This window comes from Nannobrachium achirus, assembly GCF_963921795.1.
Source record: "Nannobrachium achirus genome assembly, chromosome: 24".
Taxonomy (NCBI): Eukaryota; Metazoa; Chordata; class Actinopteri; order Myctophiformes; family Myctophidae; genus Nannobrachium; species Nannobrachium achirus.
In genome coordinates this window covers 42,009,170-42,033,473 of record NC_137831.1, presented here as the reverse complement: position 1 = coordinate 42,033,473, position 24,304 = coordinate 42,009,170, and the positions used below count along the sequence as shown (strand labels likewise).

At 40.0% G+C, this 24,304-nt stretch overlaps 2 protein-coding genes across 2 annotated transcripts in view; one reads left to right on the top strand and one right to left on the bottom strand.

Annotated features, from left to right (window-relative positions):
• LOC308280314 (myosin heavy chain, fast skeletal muscle-like) overlaps positions 1-2,920 on the top strand; it is a gene marked incomplete at both ends in the record, with an annotated part of 34,317 nt that extends 31,397 nt beyond the window's left edge. Inside the window, 4 exons of the mRNA XM_080720576.1 lie at positions 244-348; positions 1,008-1,103; positions 2,322-2,450; positions 2,900-2,920. Of these exons, the coding sequence (XP_080576702.1) occupies positions 244-348; positions 1,008-1,103; positions 2,322-2,450; positions 2,900-2,920 (351 nt within the window). The remainder of the gene's footprint in view (positions 1-243; positions 349-1,007; positions 1,104-2,321; positions 2,451-2,899) is intronic.
• A 5,339-nt stretch (positions 2,921-8,259) lies between these two features.
• Positions 8,260-11,824, bottom strand: LOC308280313 (OX-2 membrane glycoprotein-like; the record flags this gene model as incomplete). Its single annotated transcript, XM_080720575.1, has 3 exons — positions 8,260-8,316; positions 10,980-11,068; positions 11,245-11,824. 3 exons carry the CDS (start codon positions 11,822-11,824, stop codon positions 8,260-8,262), a joined length of 726 nt encoding a protein of 241 aa, XP_080576701.1.
• Between the last annotated feature and the right edge of the window lie 12,480 nt (positions 11,825-24,304).

The window sequence follows — 24,304 nt, the reverse complement described above, 5'->3', positions numbered from 1 at the left end:
TTAGTTATTTAATTATTTGCATTGCAAAACGATTCGATACCGATTACCGCATTTTAAAACGTTACGATACGATACAAAGCCAAAACGGTACGATATTTTGCTTTTGCAAACGATATAGTAGATCATTGCAAATTAAAATCGATTTTTCGATTCAGTTACTATATCGTTACACCCCTACTTATTGTCACGGATAACGCAATGAGAAGAAATAATAACCTCATGCTGTATAATTCCTCGGTGAAGGTACGTGAGCTGGAAGCAGAGGTCGACGCAGCCCAGAGAGGAGGAGCAGATGCTATTAAGGGTGTCCGCAAGTACGAGAGGAGAGTGAAGGAGCTGACGTACCAGGTACTGCTACACCATGTTCACCCTGATGACTAGAGATGGGATTTATGGCTCTTTGAAGTGAGCCGGATCTCTAGGATCCGTTCCTTTCAAAGAGCCGTCCATAAGACTGGCTCGTTTTAGTTACTAGTTACTTTGTAGATTTTGTTCTAATTACAAATCATTTCAGCCATATAAACACTTCTGCCATTTGAAAATAGCCGATCTACAAGCTGACAATGCGTCACAACGCGATGCATTGTCAGCTTGTAGATCTGCTATTTTCTAATGGTTTTACCACATTTTATTCATTGGAAAACCTGTGAAATCACTGAAATGGGACATTCTGAGTACTTTCTACTGTTGGTACTTTAAATACATTTTGATACCAGTACTTTTGTACTTTTACTCAAGTAGGCCTACATTTAAATCCGATGTGGCAGAGTATTTATACAGTATTGATACTTTTAGTTAAGTAAAGAATTTACTCCCCCTCATCAAAAAAAGGAAGGGCTCCCAATACTGCAAATCAGATCCCATCGTTCATTTTCAAAGAGCGACTCGATTCGATCCCATCTCTACTGATGACCACCATCGTGCCTCTGACCACATGAATAGATTGACACAATCCAACTTTGGCGATCGACAATACAACTAAAGTTATGAATTCACTCTGACTTCAGACTGAGGAGGACAAGAAGAACGGTGCCAGGCTACAGGATCTGGTAGACAAGCTGCAGCTGAAGGTGAAGGGCTACAAGAGGTCGGCGGAAGAAGCGGTAAGACTAACACATGGTGATGCATTTTCACTTGTGGCTGCCATGGACATAGTACCGCTGGCTCTGTGTAACTAAGACATGATAGGAATCACAGTTATGTCAAAAGCAAAGTAAGCCATTTACCATGAGAGGGAGTGGGTTGTTGGCTGATTTACCACTGTTTCAGGGTTGTCAAACAACCCTGAAACAGTGGTAAATCAGCCAACAACCCACGACCCTCGAATGGTAAATTGCTTTTCTACCACTTCTACCATATTAAATGAAAGAAAACACAGTTGTAACTTGCAAGGTTATTTAGTTACAATCTCGTGTTACAACTGCAACACAACAGTGGGCGGGGTCCATGAGCCCACTCAAGGTTGTTGACTGATTTACCACTGTTTTAAGCCAATCAGAATCCAGTATCTGAACATGTGACCACAAAAAGTGGTAGAAGCTGGTATTTTGTGAAGATGACAAACAGCGGAGCATGTTTCCGTGTCCATCATCGCTGTTTCCACGAGCGGCACGTGGAATCTCCAGATTGCTGTGCTGATATGGCCTCCGCACCGCGAGCTGTTCCACAACAATGCACATTATGCTGCAGACGCAGGCAGTGTGCTTTCAGGCAAAATTGTAAAAGTGGACAGCAATAGATTTTATTTCTTCTAAGCTGCGATTTTTGCTCGGGTGCCGATCAAGAACACAAACATGATCGCACCGTTCCGATGAGAACCTGTCCATGCTCGTTCATGTGGTCCCAAGGCACCCATTAACACGCCACATGGGCTAGTAGTGGTTCCCAAACTTTTTAGCTTGAGACCCTAATGAGAAATTAGACATTTGCCCGTGATACAAAGCAGATCTACAAGCTCACAACGTGTCGCTTCACGCCGTGTTGTGAGCTTGTAGATCAGCTATTTTAACTACTTCTTAAACTTTTGTTATTTTTTTTCTTCATGAAATTACTGGGAAAAAAAAACAGTACATTTGTTTTAAAAAAAATCATCATATTTTTGTTTTTAAATAATTAAAAACTAAATATAAGTAACCAAAAATTAAGGGACCCATACAGATGTGTACGCGACCCACAAATGGGTCCCGACCCACTGCTTGGGAAACAGTGGGCTGTACTGCATTAGCCACAAACGCACTTTACAATTTCCTGAAATTGTCTATAAATGCAAGATGCTCCTTTCACATACCGAGGCTTTGAACCACATCTCTGTCATGTTGTAGGAGGAGGCAGCCAACTCCCACCTGACCAAGCTCAGGAAGATTCAGCATGAGCTGGAAGAGGCGGAAGAGCGCGCCGACATCGCTGAATCCCAGGTCAACAAGATGAGAACCAAAAGTCGTGACGCCAAGGTAAACGCTACGTTCAATATGACGGTTTATTAAGATGATTATCTTTAACTCAGATTAGGGTTGGGATGATAAGCGATATTATCCTTTATCGTGATAAAAAACACTTAATTCATCGTGATATCATCCTCCGTCATGCACTGGGATCAATTCACCTTTTATTTTCTGAGCTGCATATCCGGTACCATTTAAACCCTCTATCGGTATAAGGTGTTGGTATAACGTGTTGCAACGCAACGCGTTGTGAGCTTGTAGATCTGCTATTTTTTGGCAAATGTTCTGCCCCAGGATAATGTATGTTGGGGTTTTGATTATCACGATAATATCGTAAATCGCAATTTCTTTGATCACAATAATCGTGATATGACATTTTCATATCGTCTCATGCCTAACTGAGATTGAAGTAAAGATTAGTGTTGAATATCTAATGGTATATTCCCATTTTTCTACAGGGAAAAGATGCCGCTGAATAAGTTCTCCAATTCAAGTCACCATGAAAAGTCATAAAATATGACCAAATAAAGGTGGAAGCAATATAACTGTGTTGTTTCTTGTTTTTATTGTCTCGTCAATCATTTCTATTGTCAGGTTTGTCAGAGTATCCAACATGTCCACCATATACTTCAATTTTGTAAACCAATTGCAAAGATAAATACATTGTTTAATTCATGTTAGATTTATTTGTCCATAGCATTTATTAGACAGAACAGAAGACCAGAACAATCTTTTTTAGCGACACAGTACAGTAGCCTATACTCATATTAAGATGAAAATAACACAATATAAACAATTTATAAACATAAATAAATATCATTCAAACTATGTAACAGAAATGTATATAATTCTATTCGACTATATTCTATGGTAAAAAAAAAGAAATAACATATTGACATTATGTTTGAACATAGTAGGGCTGTCCTCGACTGGAATTGTCACCTAATCGCCATACGAATATGTCTGCATATGCTGTTTTCTGTATAAGCCTACAGTACATGAGGGGTCCATGTGTTTTCAATTATTATTGTTGTTGTAGAGAATCATATCAAAGTATAACTAACAACCATAAAATATAAAACAAGGAAAGGCAATGACATATAATGTGGTAAATACAACAGATGAGCGCACATACGACATATATCAAACAATAAAGAAAAGAACACAGTTACAAACATACAAACAAAAGCAGAACAACAACAGACACTCATACTTGCCCTCATACTCCCCTATAAAATAAAGGGTAGAGAGAGAGAGAGAGAGAGAGAGAGAGAGACGCGCACACACACACTTTAAATGTTAGGGTTTGGGTATTTCCTCTGCGGTGGAAAGTCTTGTGATGCGAGGAATAGGCTATATGAAGCAAGGAGGCAGAAATTAAGGTAGACATTTAAGGTCAGTCCAAATATCAAGAAAAGCTATATGAAATAAAGAATTGGCACAAAACAACCCCATCAATGAGTCTGGTACAAATAACCATAGCCTACATGACCTAACATAATACTTGGCAATGCTTACTTTCTTGTTAGCACTTTTGATTTGTTCAAATGTAAAGTGCATTCTAATTAATCCATGTTATAATCCTAATCCTAGTTATTACCGTTTTCATTTTCTGTGACAACACTCACTGCCCTCTTCGGTCTGGAGGTGGCTGCCATAATTAGGCCTGACTTGAATGAGAGAGATGAGTATTACATACAGTATGGTTGTAGCCTACCTACCGGTAGTTATTTACAATCATGCAATATATGTATGCATGGATAATGGTAATGTTAATGTACAGTAGTAAAATGCCAAATTAAACTATTCCTCGTTTTTTTAAGTAAATCTTAGTGTCAATGTCCTAAACTTGACACTATTGTCCATTAGAGTTCGACAAAACATATTTTATTCTTACACTTTCAAATAAAGAAATAAATTAAACGGCTAAACACCAAGAACACCAGCCTAACAGTGACACAGTCAGTCAAAAAACTGTCTCTCCACTCAACAACACCTAGGCCTATCGCTGATTACACAAATAACCAAGCCACCTTGGCCTTGAACTTGGAAGTGAGTCATATGGCTCTAACAAATCTTTTTTTATTATACATTTGAAATAAAACACGACAAATTTTGGAAAAATAACATCAGACAAAATAACATCCAATGTAAAATAACGTGACATCTGTCAAATGTATCTGACTAACATTTATGGAATAGGCCTATCCTACTTCATTAGTCAGAAATGGATGCTGACGACAAACAAAAAACAGGAAGTGCAGAATATGGTATTGTTAGGGATATTTCACTTTAAAGACCAGATGGTATTTATGTCCGATGGCGTTTTGTTCTGAATCAGATGTTAAGGGTTAAAGTCTTGAGTGTTAATTTAACTGAGAGTGTATGAATGTTAAGAGTCAGAGTTCCTGTCAGTGTGGATGCCTGTGCACGTTACCAGAGCATCAAAGTTCTTTAGTTTTTTTGCCCAGGCAGTCAGGTTGCTCAACGAAGGGCTGAAAGTGAAACATAGGTAAACATGGGCACTGTACGCATTTTTTAATTGTACACTGTTACACTGTATGGTATTGTCATTGTTGGGACTTGTCTTGTGTGGCCTGCATGGTACTGGTATGTGGGTCCACACTCTTATCGGTCACTGTGACCATGTCTTTGTGTAATAAGGCTGAGAGTGCTCCTGGCACAAGCATTGTATCACTTCTATGGATATGTGTGACAATAAACCTGAACCTGAACAAACACACAGCCTACTGAGTACACATACCTGTATACTCAGGCCTCAGTCAGTGTTTGAATAATAATCTGGGCAACCAGTGACTTCCAGGAAAGTCTGGATGGAAACCGAGGAAGGTCGGTGACGCTGGAGAGACAGATGACCACCAGGAAGAGCCTGGCGTGGCATGGGTGTATGAGGTTAGCAACCTCATGCACCAACTCAAGCTACAGACATTTATACAGATACCCTCAGAGTCTCCCGAGAAGGGGGGAGTATGTGAGACTCAACAATACAAACATAACAGTAACAGTCCTTAACTAATCACAGCTAATGAGATGGCTCACCTAAACAACATCAGCTGGGGATAAATTGGAAGTAAAGTGTCACTGCGAGAACATCTGCAGGAACGCAAAAGGTAAAAATACATCAAGCTTGGGGCGCCCGCTGGCCTGGTGGTCAAGGCGCGTACCATATACTAGGCTATGATGCCTGCTGGCGTCGCCGGTTCGATTCTCGATCCGGACGACCTTTGCCGCATGTCATTCCCCACCTCTCTCCCCATTTCCTGTCAGTCTACTGTCCTGTCGAATAAAGGCATAAAAAGCCAAAAAAACAAATCTTTAAAAAAAAAAGATACATCAAGCCAGGACCAAGTGTGGAGAAGAGGGGTCACAGGTGCAGCACACAAATTGGTTGGTGAGTTGGTGAGACGAAGGAGAACTCCAGGCAGAAATAACCCCACTGTACTGGAGAACTCCACGCACCTGTGTCACCTCAAGACCTCAGGAGGGACCCACCCAATACCTCCCCAGAGGAGCCTCTTGTTGGGAAAAAACAAATAGAGCAGGAGAGGGGAGTTTAGCCTTGGCCAGGAGGAGGAGATGGGCAGTGATTTGGCCACCACTGCCGACCCGGCCATCAGGAGGGTGTAGCGGTTCACGGGTCGAAACACCTGATGATCGATGGTTACCGCCTGAAGACATCAAATTTTCCTGGCCAAGGCTACATTCACCAAACGTGAATGGAGGAGAAGCATCGTTAGATGTAATTATAATCATGGATGCCTGATAAGAGGATGCATGATGTAGCCTAGATCACAGCAAAACACAACTAATTACACTGCTGCCATCCCAGACGGACAGACATGTATTGATTGATTGATTGAAGTATATTTATTAGAAGTTTGCATAGGAAGAAGCCCATAGCACCCCCAAGAAATTGCTCAGCCAAAGCATTTTTTTCAGTCATCAAATAGAATTAGTATCTGCATTGTGTGCAGCCTATAGCCTGCCCTATACTTCACTCCTTTTGTTGATGGTATTACCATTTATTTAATGTGACTTAGCACTTGTGATGCAATACTTGAATTGTACTGATTGAACAGTGATTCGCTTTGTCAATAATAGTACACTAGGCTTTTTTTCTTTTTTTGGTTGTTTAACAGAATAGTGGATTTTGCAATGCAGCACAAGATATTTGGCTGTACGTATAGGCTTTTGGAGCCTAGCAAAAATAAAGATAAATAAATTTGTGTTTGTTTAGCTCTTATATACGTAAATTGGTAGGCTATATCCACAACTACTTTTAGCACCTCCATTAACAGCCAAGCTCCCTTCCAGCACCCCCATTAAAAATTGTCTGGAGCCGCCACTGACTGGAAAAGGTACAGTTTCATGACATGACAGTACAGTTCACTGGTACAAGGTCAATGCTTGTAAGCCGTGGCTTGTTTGCATTGAGATCCTTTTTTAAATTCATATAAAATTGAATGAAAGACAGAACACAGTAGGCCTATATGCAGTAGATATCAGAAAACAGAAACAGAAAAACAAACAAAAAAAAACTATGGAAAATAAATGTTATTTACAATAGAGGGCCTATGCGCAATTTCCATTTTCCAACAATGGTTTTATTGAAATTACCACACCTGGTTACAGATGGACTGCTTTGTTGCATGTGCTACGTGCATGCATAGTGTGTCTGTTAATTAATTTGACACATACACCAATACCTCATTTCAAGCCGTCTTCGTCGATATGTGTATACCTTGCATGTTGATACCTCGATATCGATACATTTTTGATATATTGCCCAGCCTTTGTGGGAAAGTGAGTTTAACGTTGTTTAACATCGTTTAATGCAATCAGATAGGACATTTCTGTTTTGATGTATCAAAGTGTCAAGGCCAGAAAGGAGTTTTTGCCACTCAGTAGGTGTGACTGCATAACTTCCGGGTATGATGATGATGTCAAACGCATACCCTATAGGGTCAGGGGAGGGTAATGTTATAGTGGCAGCCGCCTATAGATAAGTGTTTTTTTTTTCTTTTTTTTCAGAAGTTAGGGATTTATCTTTATCTTAGGGCAACCACACTAATAATATTGTTGGCTAAATGACTCCCCAGACAGACACACTACTAGACAGACACAGTATTTAGCACAAAACGGGGCCTCACACGACCTGGTTCAAGTTAGCCTTGTAAACTGCCTCCTCCTGCAGCTAAATTCTATTTGCTCAGTGCTCACCTGCAATCGAATCTGAATTGCAGGAATAGGCAGGTTTACAAGGCTAGGTTCAAGTAGCTTAGCCTACGCTGCTGAGCTGTGGCTTCTAGGTCACCGCCGAGGAGCCGACATACCCACTCTCTCAGACCTCAACTGTGCGCTAGGCCTGAATTATCTCAGAGTAGAGTGCCTTTGCACATGGAAAAGGACAGAGCGTTTCTGTCAATCATAGATGAAATGTTTTTATACACCTTATTATGTACACAGCCCTGCACACATTCCCCGTTGGCATACATTATAAAGCTCGTAGAGGACTTTTATTTTGTCCATTGCCCATTCCCTCTAGTCGTTATAATGCTTGTAGAGTGCATAGTAGACTGTAAAAGGTAGAGTGACAATGTCTACAAATTAAAGGTTCTACAAGCGTTATAATTAATGGCTAATTCCCCATGTCTCCTTTTGACGGGACCACCGACACTTAATCACCATCTGCATGATCTCAGATCAGGCTTTGGGCGAGTCCAGAATGTGTTTCAGCCACTGTTGTCTCACGTTACCTGTTTAACTGGGGTCCTCAAGTGAGGCACCCTCAGTCACCTCACCTCTCATGGTTACTGACAGTCCTGGCCTGGGCTCCCAGAGCGTTAATGAGAAACTATGTGACAACAGATTAAACCATTTGTCAATGCAAACTAGAAACACATTCCAAATTGAGGAATAATGCTACAAAGAGAATAACAGATGATCTTTGACCAAGGATGGAGCAGAGACAAAATACTGTTTTTGGTTCCTTAAATAAATAGGGTTTATTTTTTTAATAAAGAATGAAAATACAAAAGGTAGAAAAAAGGCTGAACAATATTGATTACAGTGAAAGAAGAGCCCCGCTGAGTGACCGTTATATCTGTAAATAGCAGGTGGGCTGAGCTCACAGATCAACACATTGTCAACTGACAACACTATAAATCTATACTGTCACCAGTATGGCTACAGTGTATGTGTATGCGTGTGCGTGTGTGTGTGCGTGTGTGTAACGTCTGGGATTAAAACCCAGATCTCCCGCGTCACTCACGGAGAAACCCGACCTGGGTCACAGCACCAATGTAACTCTCCCGCTTGAAAGTCCAATATCTTAACCATTGATCCAAATGGACATCCTTATACACAGAGGGAGATACTACTTGTGTCTGAGGCAGTTTTCTTTTTATTTATTTTTTTATCTCAACACATCTTAAAAACCAACCATCTAAAAAAATAACGTGACATAAAGAAAAAGCATCTGACATAATAAAACATCTGAACAAATACAGTAACATGACATATAACATCTGACATAAATAAAACATCTGAACAAATACAGTAACATGACATATAACATCTGACATAAAAATAACATCTGAACAAATAAATCTGACAATGTGGCAATAAAAAACAACAAAACATCTTGTAACCTCTGTGCCCTGCCGCCACTCCTTCCCTTCCTATGAAATTTCCACTGACTGGGCATTGTCCCCGCGAAATCTCACTATTTCTACGTCCCTTCATTTCAACTTAGGGAGTCAGCAGGTTAGCTACTCACCAGCGTCACGGTTACTGAGGTTAGGTTTAGGCATAGAGGTTAACATTCAACCTGCACGTTAGCTACTCACCAGCGTCACGGTTACTGAGGTTAGGTTTAGGCATAGAGGTTAACATTCAACCTGCACGTTAGCTACTCACCAGCGTCACGGTTACTGAGGTTAGGTTTAGGCATAGAGGTTAACATTCAACCTGCACGTTAGCTACTCACCAGCGTCACGGTTACTGAGGTTAGGTTTAGGCATAGAGGTTAACATTCAACCACGTTGGCACGTTAGCTACTCACCCGCGTCGGCAGGTTAGCTTTTCACCTGGTTAACTTAACATTCACCCGTGTCGAAAGAATGAACCGTCGAACAGATGCTATGTCGCAATATCGACACGCTCCCCCGTTCCCTAAGGCCTATGCAGGCAGATGCCCTTAGGGAACGGTCATGCCACACTTTTATTCTATCTATGAGGGCAGATTCTGACAATGCATTTACATGGGAATGGAGGGGTTTGCTTGCCATTTGCGGATCTCTGCAAAAAAAAGAGAGGCCCTCTCATAGGTAGACTAAAAGTGCAACATAAAATGACCACATTTCTTTTTTTAATTGAAATATATACCAATGCAGTTCAATGGGAATGGAGTGGTTTGCTGCCCTTTCAGGATGTCAAAAATACAAATACAAATAAGAAATAATATACTTCTTTCCCATTGAAATCCACCTTATAGGATTCTGAACAAATAAAATGTGACCTAAAAATACAGGGTTCACACCCATTTTTTACCAATGGATATCCAAAACTTTTCCAGAATATTTAACTCAGTTTCCAGGACTATATAACAATAATTCAGCGCAATAACAAGTCACTTACTCCTATAAGCAATGCCCAAAGACAGGCAGTGTATCAAAAATAAAGCGTGCACGCTGCAAACGGACCGTGGCGTGCATGCAGATCATGCACGATGGACATGCACGCACTTGCCCACCTCAAAAGGTAAGAAAATCATGGTAACTCTCAAAGTCGACGTAAGGCGGTAGTAAATGATTTAACAAAATCAATAACCAAAAACAATGTATAGCTATTTTCTCCAGGACCCTTGATCAATTCCAGTACTGGGAAAAAAGAAATCTAATTTCAAAATATTTCCAGGAATTTCATGACCGTGGGAACCCTGCATCTGAACTTAATAACATCTGAACAAATAACATGATATATAAATATCTGACAAAATAACATCTGCAATAAATAACATCTGAATGAATAAAATCTGTCATAAAAAACAACAAAATAACATCTGACAAAACTTCTTGTAACCTCTGTGCCTAGAGTCCCTTGCTTGTATCGAATTGTATGTGGTTTTTGTTTGCAGTGTGTCAATTATGATGTGATTTAAGTAAAAGACTGACACTTGACACAGAATGTTTGTGGCATGGAGAGTGATTCTGGCAGTCCAGGGTGAATGTGAACAGAGAGAGACTACTGTACGAGCAAGATGATTCATTTTGCTCGGTATTCGTTTCGGATTGGATTTCCCACTGGATGGATGAAAATGACTTTTAGGGCTTTTAAGAGGGCATCTGCGGATCTTAGTGCAGATTCTCTTAGCACCATGGTTGTCTTCTGAATTCTCCTTCAAAGCACTTCATTATTTTCCTAAAAGATGTACAAGCAGTTAGGAAAGAATATATAGGACTATGTATTAGACTATTCAGGTACAACTCAAATTATGATATTATTGAAGGTTGTTACCGTTTTCCGACTGCGATGGCGTAATCTGTAAACTGCGATGATTAGGCCTACACCAATGGCAGCTGCCAAAATACCCAGTGCCACATGAACTGTGGTGAGATGAGAATGAGAAAGATGAGAATTATCTGGGAAAAGAAAGCATAATTGGTAATGATTAATTAGTATTAGTTACTCCATCGATCCATAAAGCAATTCATCAACCTACATCTATGTCCAGTAAACCTGAACCTTAAATACAGTAAGTGGAGCTGAAAACATTTCTCACCACAAAAGGGGTCTTGTTTGTCGATGACCCTGGATAGTTCCTTGACAACCCCAGGGTATGGTCGCACAACGCATCGAACATGTGTGCCGCTGCTACAGAACCTTTCCAGTGTGACAGTACTGGTCACTGTGATGGTACCATTGGCATGGATGGTGGTGTAGTTTGAAGATACTTGTCTGTTGACCTCCAGAGTTACTGTCGGAGCAGGAACGGACACAGCGGAGCAGGACACAACCATCTGCTCTGTGCTGTTGGATTGTGTGATATGTAATACAGGCTCAGGATAAATTATGAGGCAGGTTTTTGTATGGAGGGTTCCTTCAGGAAAGGCATTAAATAAACATCTGTAACAGCCCTCGTCTGCTTTGGTTACATTCCTGATGACTATGGTACTGTTCTGCAGTCCTGTCTCTTTAAACTCCACTTTCCCCTGAAAGGGAGGGTTGATCATGGTGCCAACGCGTTTATTGTAGGTAGCCATGTTCTCTGTTCCTCCTGGTACCATTTTCTGCCATGTAACTTGAAGGACGTGTTTGGATTGTATCAGCTGGCAGGTGAAACAGGCCTCCTCTCCCACCATGGCCCTTACAGGATTATGTGTTAGGATCATCTCTGGAAGAGATGGAAGAGGTGATAGTTATTAGTAGTATAGTAAGTACTATAACATGGACTGTAGGAACAGGTGCATAGTGCATAGAAACAAGTGAATAGCGGTATATGAGACTAATTGTGGCATGGAAATATTTATTTATGCATAATTATGATATTTCATTGTTATAACCTCATAACACTTAGCTTTGCCATAACTAATGATTAATGCCATGTATCTTTCCTATTAGTTTGTGTACAGCTTGGGATGAGATGAGGTTGAGGTTCAGAACAAAATTGTGTGCACATTGATACAATTTGTATCAACAGTCATGTTATTGTCATTAGTTGTCAAATTAGAGTGGCAACATTAAAAGTTACCTTCCAGGGATTTGTTATTTTACCATTATATTATTATAGACCTACTGCTCTGTTGTTTGATTGTTTTCTGTCTTGAGTGTTATGCTTTTAATGCGATTAAAATATAGAACAAAGGCCAATTTTGTTTGTATTTTCTGCTTTTGTAAAAAAAAAAAGAAGAAAAAAAGAAAAAAAAGAAGAAAAAAAAACTTCAATGTTGATAGCAATCGAAGTTTTTTGGTCCAATGAATTACATAATATTTATTATTGTATTTATTATTTAATGTTTGGACTAAAAACATCCATAGATAGCTGTGTTCTAACCTGAATAGTATGATGAGGATGTTGAATATAGACAGAAAAGGCAATTTTGCAATGGCCTGTGTATTTATATGTCTATGATAGGCTACTGTTCCAAGGACGTAAATCAAATGGTGCCGAGCTGGCTAAATTTCACAACGTTTGGCACAGCAACTCGCTCCATCGGCAGTGCCTCTCGTGGATCAAGTCTGCCTCAGACGGAGCGCATCCGTCATTGTAACTGTTTTTTTTTTTTTACAAATTCACCACGTTGCAGCCAGACTAAACTCTACAAAGGTTTGTGTTATGTTGTGTGTGTTACTAGGCACATTGAGGACTGTTATTGCGGGCTCTGGGCAAGAGGGGGCGCAGTACACCACCAGACTAGGGCAAAAGGTAGCCACGCTGCGCAGTATAGTGGATCCCTGCAGGGATCCACTATACTGCGCAGGACGTGCATGTTGTCTTGGCACGAGAACAGAGCCGGTGTCGGGGGCCGGGGCCAGATCGTCTCGCCTGCAGAGCGAGTGGATTAACCCACACCGGTGTGTTCCTCAAGAAATAAACAAGAAGCCTGCCTATTATAACTTAAACCGTGTACTGGTGTCTTCACTATTGTGGGGACTGTTATTGTCGCAATAACAGTCCTCAATATGCCTATTAACACACACAACATAACAGTTTTGCAGAGTTTAATAGCCCGGGCTGTAATAAAAACGCTCCCGCGATAGGGTTTTTCACGCGTTTCCTAAACCCACCAGGCTTGAGTTAAGACCCGCCTCGCGGAAACGCCAGAACTTCCAGGAGTGATTATTGAGAGGGGCGTTTCCGCGAGGCGGGTCTTCACTCAATCCTGGTGGGGTTAGGAAACATGCGTTTTTAACGCGACCTTTCGTTTGCCAACGGGTCTGAGCTGCGTCTAGGCCTATCTATTCTGCATCTAGCTTAAGGCAAGACCCACATTCAGTGTTTTAACTAAAATCTTTGCTTCTGAGGGTCCCTGGAACAAAATATTTTGAGATGGGGGTCCGCCGTCCGCGGCTAAATAGCCTACATATCATTTTGGGAGTCCTTGAAATGACAATGTTTGAGAACTACTGATATAAGATTCAAAAAATGTCTTCTAAATCCTAAGTTTTCTGAAAAAGAAAAACAAATATTGGCCTATTTTGCTATGTCAGTGGTTCTCAAACTTTGTCATGTCAAGGACCCCTAAAATGATATGTATTTTTGGCCGCGGACCTCCATCTCAAAATATGTTGTTCCAGGGACCCCCAGAAGGGCCTTGCCCTAATGTAGATCAAATATCTATTCTGCATCTAGCTTAGGGCCTCAGAATGGTTGGGAAACGCTCATCCTGGAAACAACTAGCCTGATTTCAGAGAGTGGGTGGGTTCCTATTCCCATCATGAAACTGACACACACACTGTACAGTAAGAGTAAGTTGGTTAGAAACAGGAAGAGATGTCATAGAGATGTCATTTACATTTTTTGTTGTCATTCCCGTTTTGTTTCAGTTCAATAGAGGGTATGCGCGTGACATCACTGTTGCTGGAAGTTATGTGGGAACACGCCTACTGAGTGGCAAACAACTAATTTCTGCCATTGACAGCCCATACAGCCAAACAGAAAAGTCCTATCTGATTGTATTAAACAAAGTTAACTCACCAACATTGCAGCTGTACTGAAAGCTTGAATTATTCTCTTTCTATCTGCAAAGTTTTTGTTTCATTAAAAATTAAAAATCCACCATAGGCATGTTATGAGCTACTTTCTGTCAAGACATTCTGTGCAGGTGATTATTTTTCCAAGTGTCGGAGTTTGGAAGCACTGTTTTCTACAACACAACATCCTGCTTATTAGTCTAGTAATTCTAGGAAAATTGGAAAAAATTGTGTTATTTAGTTTCTCAACTGATTCTGACAGGAAATTAGGTCTACTAGCCAGCATAAAAAATATACCATCATCTGCTCACTGCAAATACCCACAGTGGGTCAGTGGCCAAATCAAGTTGGGCTCCCATCGACTTTCTATACAGGAGGAAAATACCCAGAAAAAAATCTGCTTTAAGTGAGGGGTCTAACTAGGGGTTTGTCATGATGCTGAATCCATTGCAAGCATTTGTTTTGCACAAAAAACATTCCTTGGGCTACAAATGGCCCCAGAAAATGATGGTTTAGTGATCACTTTTCATCAGTTCTGTGGGCGTTTTCTGGGGCCAATGAATGTTTTTTGTGCAAAACAAATGAGTGTAATGGATTCAGCATCATGACAAACCCCTAGTTAGACCCCTCACATCCTACTTAAAGCAGATTTTTTTTCTGGGTATTTTCCTCCTGTATAGAAAGTCGATGGGAATTTTTTCCAACCTCAGCTTTATTTTTACTGGACTATATGTGCAAATTAGAAACAAATGGTATGCAGGGCCTTGAGTGATTTGCAACTAGCATTTCCAAACTCCAATGCTCCATGCTGCTCAATGTTTGTTTTGCCACTGACTCAGTCTAGATTAGGGGGGCGGGTCCCAGTGGACGTGCATACCCTCTATTGGCTGGAGCCAGGCATGGAAACAACGCTCACCACTGTCACCAGCCTACATTTTCGTGGATTGGCTGGGTGCACCATGCCAGTATTTATTTTTGCTAATAATCCAAAATCGACAACGAGCTTTCAAGCAACCACTGAAATAAAATGAAGTCGGAAGAAAAGAAATGCCAGGAGGAGCTGTCAAAAAGGTTAGACTACGTGGGGTAGGCCTACGTTTAGATACGACACCGTCAATGTAGGCCCATGGCTAATGTAGCCCTGAATACATGACTCTCATGTATGAGAGTCATGTATTCAGGGCTAATGGCTAATGTAACGGCATGTAGCATTGATTTGAGATATTAAGACAAATAATGACTTAAGTGTGTGTGTTCTTTTCATTTGACCACGAATGCTGGTAGGCCTACGTTTTTTTAGATGGACACCTTTTTAGCCAGTGGAACTGGGTGTCGCGTCGCCATGTTGTTGTTGCTGCTAGCTGACCAGCTGATTTTCATGCCGTCACAATCACATTAAGACGTTCCTGCAGCGACTTCATCCCACGTCACAATGTGGAAGTCGCTGCAGGTTCGCCTTAATGTAAGGCTACCGTCAATGGTGTAAATAAGTCTGTGGTGGAAAAAGTACTCAAATGTTTTACTTACGTAAGTAAAAGTATCAATAGGCCTACTGCAATGTAGAAATACTATATAACTACAAGTAGCATAAAAGTCCGGAATTCATAGTAGGCTATACTTGACTTAAGTAAACTGTAAAAGTACAAAAGTAGGCTAGGCATCAAAATATACTTAAAGTAGGCCTACCAAAAGTATAAGTACAATGTTTGAAAATAGCAGATCTGCTACAAGCTCACACGCCTCGCATCGTACAGTAGGCCTACTGTAGCCTACGATGCGTTCGATGGGATTCCTGGTGGGACTATACTAGGGCAGGAACGAAGTTTAACTGCGTCACGTGGTTTTCTGCAGTCTGAAAATGTACGCGGTTACTTTACATCACTTGTCTACCGTTTTCTATACCACAACACAAACTGCTATAGCTATACACAATTATTTTAAATATTTTTGAAATAACAAAAGTGAGAAGCAAAATAAAATAAACAAGTGCACTGTTTGGGAAACATGACAGGAATAACTAATAAGATGGATATTATTAATCTATCAATTAAAATTCACCCGCAACCACTGCTTTATGGGCACGTAAAATACAAATAGGTCCCATATTGAGAAAATACTTTGCAGTTTGCACACATTGTAAAACAGAAAAAAATAAAATAAACAAAATCAAAATCTGAACACACAATTAAAAAGTTTACCTTGAACTGCTTCTGGGAAACCTACGAGTAGAAAAACAAGTGCTGTAATACTAGTGTCCATTGTCCTTCTCGACTGTCCGACGGCGACAATTAATTAAACTATTGCAATGTACTGACTGCAGTACTACAGTTAACTCAACTGTAGCGTACCGTACTAGGTACTTTGGAGCAGAGGCGTCAATTGGGTATGGCAGCTGACTGGTTACCTGACTGGTGTCAGGTATGGCACCAGGTGACACGTGACCATGACAGGTGTCTTGCACAGACAAGACGCCACCAGTCACGATGCCATACCTTAGTTTTTGCTGAACTGACGCCACTGCTTTGGGGGACAGAGTCCTAGAAGAATGTTAGCAGCATGGGAGGAGTTTTGAGGAGCTGTGGGGAAAAGCGCACTGATCAAAACCAGTTTGATCCGGTGACATAGACCTACATCTTACAGCTCAGAATGGCCCTTTGGTTTTCAGTCTGTTGTCTCAGTCACTGCTATAACTACAGTATATAGCACTTATTATGAAGAATAGCTACTTTAATTACATTAAAAACAAAAGCAATTTTTTGAAGTTTAAAATATGTTTTGCTTATCATTCAAACAACCATTCATTAAGGTGCAATAAGGTGTTAAATGGCTACTAGGCCTGATATAAAATCTCATTGAAAATGTATCTATTCATTTTGAAGTGGCTGATTGTAACCCCAATAATTAATCAGCCGGCAGGCTAAGCCTGGGAGATAAAAACTGTAGACGCACAAAACTAAAATCACTCGCATCAAAACAATTGCTCATAAGTTTAAAAATGATTTACTGTACTGATTTTCAGCGACCAATTATTACAATATACAATCCAATTAATACATGCAATAAATATGTCAAGAAATCAACAGTGAGCAAATAGAGAAAATGTCAAAGTGCTATAGTGCGAAAAGTGCGGTCAACAAAATACAGTAGCCTATCTCTCTCCCAGCTCACCCTGCCTTCCTAATGATCAAACCAGCCATGATGTGAGCAGGTGAGAGGCATCATTTTATAACCGCTGGAGGCCACCCACAGAGACATGACAAGAAGAAAGAAGGAATTCCTTCAAAGATCTAGAGCTGACAGTGGCCTCGCCCTTCCCAATATGAAGTTCCGTTACTGGGCTGCCAATATCTCTAAAATCATTTGCTGGGCCCAGCCGGCCCACTACCCCGATCTGGATGCTTGCCTCCTTTTACCATACCGCTCCACCTGGCCCCCACCCCCGCCTCCCCGCTCTCCCTCTATGTCCCAGACCACACAGCGCACACAGTGAGTTCTACATTATAGACTACATGCAAGTGATCACAGCACAATAGAAAATAACAAACGTGTGCTGTAATAGCAGTAAAATGACAACATGGTTACAGTATAGCCTCATTCTCACCGGGTAAAAACATCGTTATAAAAATAAATTCTCAACTAAAGAGGATGATAGTGTCATGCAGTGCGCATCGTGGGCGAAATTGATTATGACTTTAGTATTTTATTATAGACTAATAATCAAAATCTAAAAAGTAACTATAGTAAATAAAGCGTCATGTTGTCGTAAGCAGAACAACAGGAGGACGGCAGTTGTTGTTAAGTATCGATATAGTTATCTTTATCGCCGCTTAAATATGTTCTATTTTTCGCCTCTCTTTCGCCTTGTTTGTGAGCGACGTGTTTTGCTTCATTCCATTTTCTTCAGAGTGCAAAATGCGTCGCATCGTGGCGGAAATTGATTGTGACAGAAGTGTTTTGTCATAATAATAATACAAATTTAAAAAGTAGTCGAACTATGGTAAATAAAGCATCATGGTGTCAGCAGCAGGACCTTTTCTTCATTCCATAGCGTGGCCTGGGACAGAGAGGGAGAGCGGGGGCCGGGGCTAGCGAGGGTGGGGGCTAGGTGGAGCGGTATGGTAAAAGGAAGCAAGCGATCTGGACAAGTGTAAAGTCAAAGCCAAAATACATGTTTATTGGCCTGCCTTAATTACATCTAATTTAGCTATCTCTTCTAATCAATGTTCCTCTAATCCCATTGTTGTGAGTACTCTGCAGATATGGACCCAACTTAGAAACTTCTTTGGCCTTCGTGAGCTATCACTCTATAGTCCTACTGTATATAATAACCACATATTTCCCCTGGCAAGGACAGATCCAAACTTTTATATGTGGCATAGGTTGGGACTCTCTAAATTAAATCTATGATGGCATCTTTGCTAACTTCAGGCAACTAAATACCAACTCCCAAACTCACACCTAGAATCTATTTTGGATGCTCCCAGGCAGGTAAAGGGGCTTTTGTCTTTTATTTATAATGTTATCTCCTCAAGGGCCACACCTCTGGATAAAATCAGATCAGGCTGGGAGGGGGAATTTGGGGAACCTATCCCGGATGACATTTGGAATCAAGTTCAGATTCAAGTTTGATAATGATGTGCCATGCATGTACATATCATGTTTACTTTATATTACTTAAGACCATTCTTCAATTATTTAAACTGAATATTTAATTATATGATATGATATACTACATTTAATAAATATCATTTGTTTAGTGGTTTTACATTTTATATCAAAGTCTTACATACATTTTATATTACAGTATAAGTTCTTCAAAGTTCTTCAACAATGTAGAATTATGTAAAATACGACAAATCAAGGATGTGCTCCACAGTTATACAGATTGTTGCCTCCACCTCCATCAATCAGGAGATGTTTCTTGATGCAAGTACAACAGCTTTGCTGGCCAGACATGCAATAGTAACTCCTTTTGTATTTTATCTTCCAGAATAAGGACTGATCGGCAGGGCAGACCCAGAAGAAAGTGTTGTTGTCGGCTCCGAAGAGGAGGAACAAGGTATAGGTATGGTGCAATGCTGCAATCTGTTGTAGTTGTAGCACTCCCTCAGCAAGCTTCAGGGAAGGAGCCCCGTGGGAGGGTCATCCTCTAAATTGTCATCCTCCTCATTTACTGTATATATTAAATGCTTTGTTTTCATACTGTCATTTTCCTGCGACCGTATATCATCAAATAGTAGCATTTAATTAATTAATTAATACACAAAATCGATTTGGACCCCATTTAAACAAATCAGGTGGCTATTTGTAGCAGGCTTGCACTGGGCCATTACTTGGTTGCAGTTCCAATTAGGCTGAAGAAACTGCAATTAATAGCCCAGACGGACCCAAATGTGGCTGAACAAACAATGGCCCACCTGCAAATGATAGCCCTGGCTTTTATTTGGGACTCCATCGCTTATTTCAACCGGTGTTTACAAAATGGGGTCAGACCCCCAGCTACTATAAGGTACCCGCCTACTATTTGGTGATATTCTATACAGTATTAATTCAATGTAGGCTGTATGATTTTTAGGTTTGAAGGTGATGATCACATGTACCTGTGTCCACTTGTATTAAGATTGCAATGTTTTCTTTAGTTTTTTTTACAACATGCTATACATATAACCAAAAACTATAAACACATCAAGAAACAAATCACAGATGCAGATAAAGGGCTACATAAAGCAGGTGCAGTCCCTACGCATCCTCAAAGCACGTTATGGCCTACATTTTATAATGGTGTATAAATAACTGCTTATTTTCCACACCAAACATGTATACCAAAGTTGAAGCGATATTTATCAACACTTATTCTGATTGGTCAAGCGCTGAAATCAGCTGTGAATTATAGGCATGTAATGACCGCTGCGCTCTATAATTCACTGCTGCCTCATCGACGGCTCAGAGCACCTGCTGTATTTAGGCTGCACTGCGTGAATTTAGTGCCGTATCCAACATGTCAGCCATGTAAACAAATACACAGCGTCATTTACAACTAAACGTTGCTCTCAAGAATGTTTTTAGAAACATTTGAGGCGAGAAATAGACGACGCAGTATCAGAAAATGGATTATATTTGATCAGCACTTCCTTGTTTTCCAAGGCGACCGTGTTGTGCTGGGGGGGACACCCAGCGCAACACTTGTGGAATACTTTCAGCCGTCTGAAAACAAGGAAATACTTTGTTTTGTTTATAGTTTTGAGTCAAATTATTAATTGTATTTATTAGCCGGGTAATAAGTGCTATAAGGTCTTGCTGCTTCACTTAAGGCTGATAATTCCCCCTCGGCGCAATTATCAGCCTGTCGTGTCCATATAAGCCATAATGACCGCGCAGCAAGACCTTATCGCATACTGTACATCCTATACAGTCAATCCTAGTGTACATTTGGTCTGTCGTCTTGTCTACCTACCGGTACATGCTTAAATATTCTCGAAATGCCACAATTTTTACGACCTGAACAACCAGAATAGACTAAACAATGTAAGGACAGCCAATATTAGGAAATAGTTTCCCTGGACACCTCTTCCTTGGATGTCCGCGTCCGACACACACACGCACAGTCGTGCGCACACTTGCACCTACAGTACTTGCAAGCCCCCCAGAGCAGCTTTGTTGGTTCACTGTGGAAACACATTGTACCAAAGACAGTTGGACTACCATTGACCATAATTTGTCAAGTGACCATTTATTCCATAACGGTACAATCTTTGATAAGGAGGCTCCAGCCTACATGAATGCCATCAGTCACATCGTCATGAATGGAATTTGTTTGTATATTAATTGAACCCATTACTGGCGTTCGCAGTGCACGTTTGAGTTGGTTACACTAAAATAAAGCAAATTCCCTATGAGTCACGGCTGTGCACGCCAGATAGCCAGGCAACTAAGGTAGTCATAATCTGAATGTAGTGGTTGGAAGAATTAAATATAATGGATTAGATTGTTCAGTTTTTTGTCATGAAAATAAAATCGCTGTGCATATCCATGATATATGCCTTTATACAAGTTTAATATTTTCACAGGGATAATTTATTAGTGTGTTAAACATACATTTTAGAGTGGATACATGTGTCCATATGCCTGTCAGATGGTCAGACAATGCTACTTTGTGGTGTAGTCAAATCCTACACGCTTAGAATTTGACATGGGATCTGAGGAGCCTAACGTACGTACTCTAAAGTCAAAGTCACAATGCAATGATAAATTAAAGAATTTCTGTGACTGTTCATACGTAGAATGATAGTGTCTGTGAGCGTGCTACTGTTAGATACTGTATCATCCTTTCGTGCTGTGCTCTCACGATGCTGAGGAAGCAGAAACCAGTCCGTTGTGTGCGCACTGGGCCTAGTGATGCCAATTTGAAAGGACATAACTGAGTAATAGCTGTTTGATCTTTTCATTATAACTTTTGGGCCGTGCACTCATTGAGCTGAAATTGCATAATACATAAGTATGTGGTATAAAAATACATATACATATTAATGTATTTAATAGTGGAATGTGAATAGACATTTGTATTTGCATGTCTTTTAGTCACGCAGCAGATGGTGCTGTTTGTCTTTATTAGGATATCCTTTGAAAGATACCTGTAATGAACCTGCCCTATTCTGCTTACTGTAGGCAGGGGTTATTGGCCCATAGTAGCCTAGTTCCAGACCCTGAATCGCTAGCCACACCCCTTTCATTTTTTTGTTTTGGCGATGAAACGAAATGTCAATTCAGGCTGAGTGTCAGGCTAGGTCCATAGTGAAATTGACAAAGATGGGTTTCCTTTTCTTCATGGTATTCCAGTCCATTAATTATCTAGTGAAATGCGGGTCATCTGTTAATTTGTGTGGTTGCCTCTAGGTAACCAACACTATAGTTATTTCCATGTTATCCTCATCTGACTGTCTGTCTGTCTGTCTTCCTCTGTGCTTGGACTAATTTCAACTTAGTATTGTATTCATGATGAATGTTGATTGATTTCATTTGTAACACAGGAAGTGTAATTGCTGTCTGTTATGATATAAATAAATAAATATAAATCTGTATCAATGAATAGATAAATAAATGAATTGCTGTAAAAAAAAACTTGGTCTTTGTATCTTTTTAAAATAAAATGTGTGGAGGGTGGTTCATTACAACTGTAAGGTAACAAGTTCAATCCCTGCAACGGTACAGTAAGAGACAATTTTAAGATACTCTTAAAAAGGATGTACAGGAACTGATTGTACCTGATTCTACCATTTTGGTTAACACTCCCCCTCACCATCCTGTTTCCTGTCTCTGCACTGTCTGTCTAAATGAAAGCAAAAACCCACAACAAAATAACAGGCACTGACAACTGGACTCACAAAATAATTCTGTGCACTTCGGTTTTGTACAGCAGTGTTCATTTTGTTGACTAAGACTAAAAGACTACGATTTTGATATTTAGTCGACTAGTCTAATCTATGACTAAAGAATTCAGCCTACAGCTTGTCGCGGGTTCGATCCCCGATCCTGACGACCTTTGCTGCGTGTCACTCCCCCATCTCTCCCCATTTCCTTTCAGTGTGCTACTGTATATCTATATACTTATCAATAAAGGCAGAAAAGGCCACAAAAATATCTTAAAACTAATAATAAAATAGGACTAAAACTAAATGGTGTGTTAGTCAAAAGACAAGACTAAATAAGATTTTCTGTCAAAATGTACACTGTTGTACAGACCAGAAAGGTACCAGGTGCCCCCACCCCCAACCACACGCATTTTGAGTATAAGACCACTTCCTCTTGATTCATTGTCTTCATTGTATGTCACGATTAGAACAGTCTGGTGTAGTGATTTACTTTAACTGCTGATCATCATGACTGGAAACTGTTTTAAAATGATGCTCATTCTTTTTGGTCTCATTTTGCTTGATGATATATGTCACCCCACTGAAGGTAGGACATCTGTAAAGTCTGTCATATTTCTATGCTAAAAGGTACAGGCCACAGCTACAGTATACTGTATCTGCTTCCTCATGCTGCGGTAATGAACTCTTGAGCTGTCTACAGAGGATCAAGGAGGGATGTTTAACAGTGTTTTGTCTACACCATTTCAAAATTCAATGCGTTGTGTGTTGCTCTCAAGTGAAGACTGATAAAACAAACAAATATAAGCTATACATTGTTACATTTAATTTGCAGGAAGTCAAATTTCATTTTGTTAATCTTGACTTGTGCTATAGTGGTGGAAAAAAGCACTCAATTTCTTTACTTGAGTAAAAGTATCAATACTGCAATGTAAAGTACTCCGTTACAAGTAAAAGTCTGTACTGTAATTCAGAATGTACTTGAGTAATAGTACGAAAGTGTTGGCATCAAAATGTACTTAAAGTACCAAAAGTAAAAGTACAATATGTTCGAAGATAGCCGATCTATAAGCTCACAACGTGAGCTTGTGAGATCTGCTATTTTCAAATTGCCAAGGTATAAAATAGGGCTACAGTGGTTTATGTGTGTTTTATAATATCATAATTTATATCTACAAAGTAACTAGTAACTAAAGTTTTCAAATAAATGTAGTGGAGTAAAAGTACAATATTTGGATCTGAGATGTAGTGGAGTAGAAGTAAAAGTATTGGAAATTGGAAATACTCAAATGAAGTACAAATACCTAAAAAGTGTACTTAAGTAGGCCTACAGTACTTAAGTAAATGTACTTAGTTTACACCACTGGCTATACGTGTGCAAAACCTGTAAAGCATGTTAAGTGATGTTATTCACACTATTTAAACTCAACAAATATTTTTCTTAATGCAGTGTCTCTTGTGAAAACCATCGGTGAAGAACCAGATGTCACTCCAGTATGTGCCCGTCAAACATTTCATGTCATCATAAGCATAATATGTAATATCAAAACAGCAAAGAAAGGAGGAGAAGAATGTCGACTTCTGTATAGCTACGAGAATGGCATTGAGAGCTCTTGCGACTCTAGGATCACTCTCTTCAAAGAGAATGAGAAAATGTTTCTACACCTCAAGAACTTAACACCTGAATATAATGGCATCTATAATTGTGATTGTACATTCAGTGGAGGAAGGAATTTTGTCGGACTCAACATTACTGTGGACAGTAAGTTTTCCTTACCACAT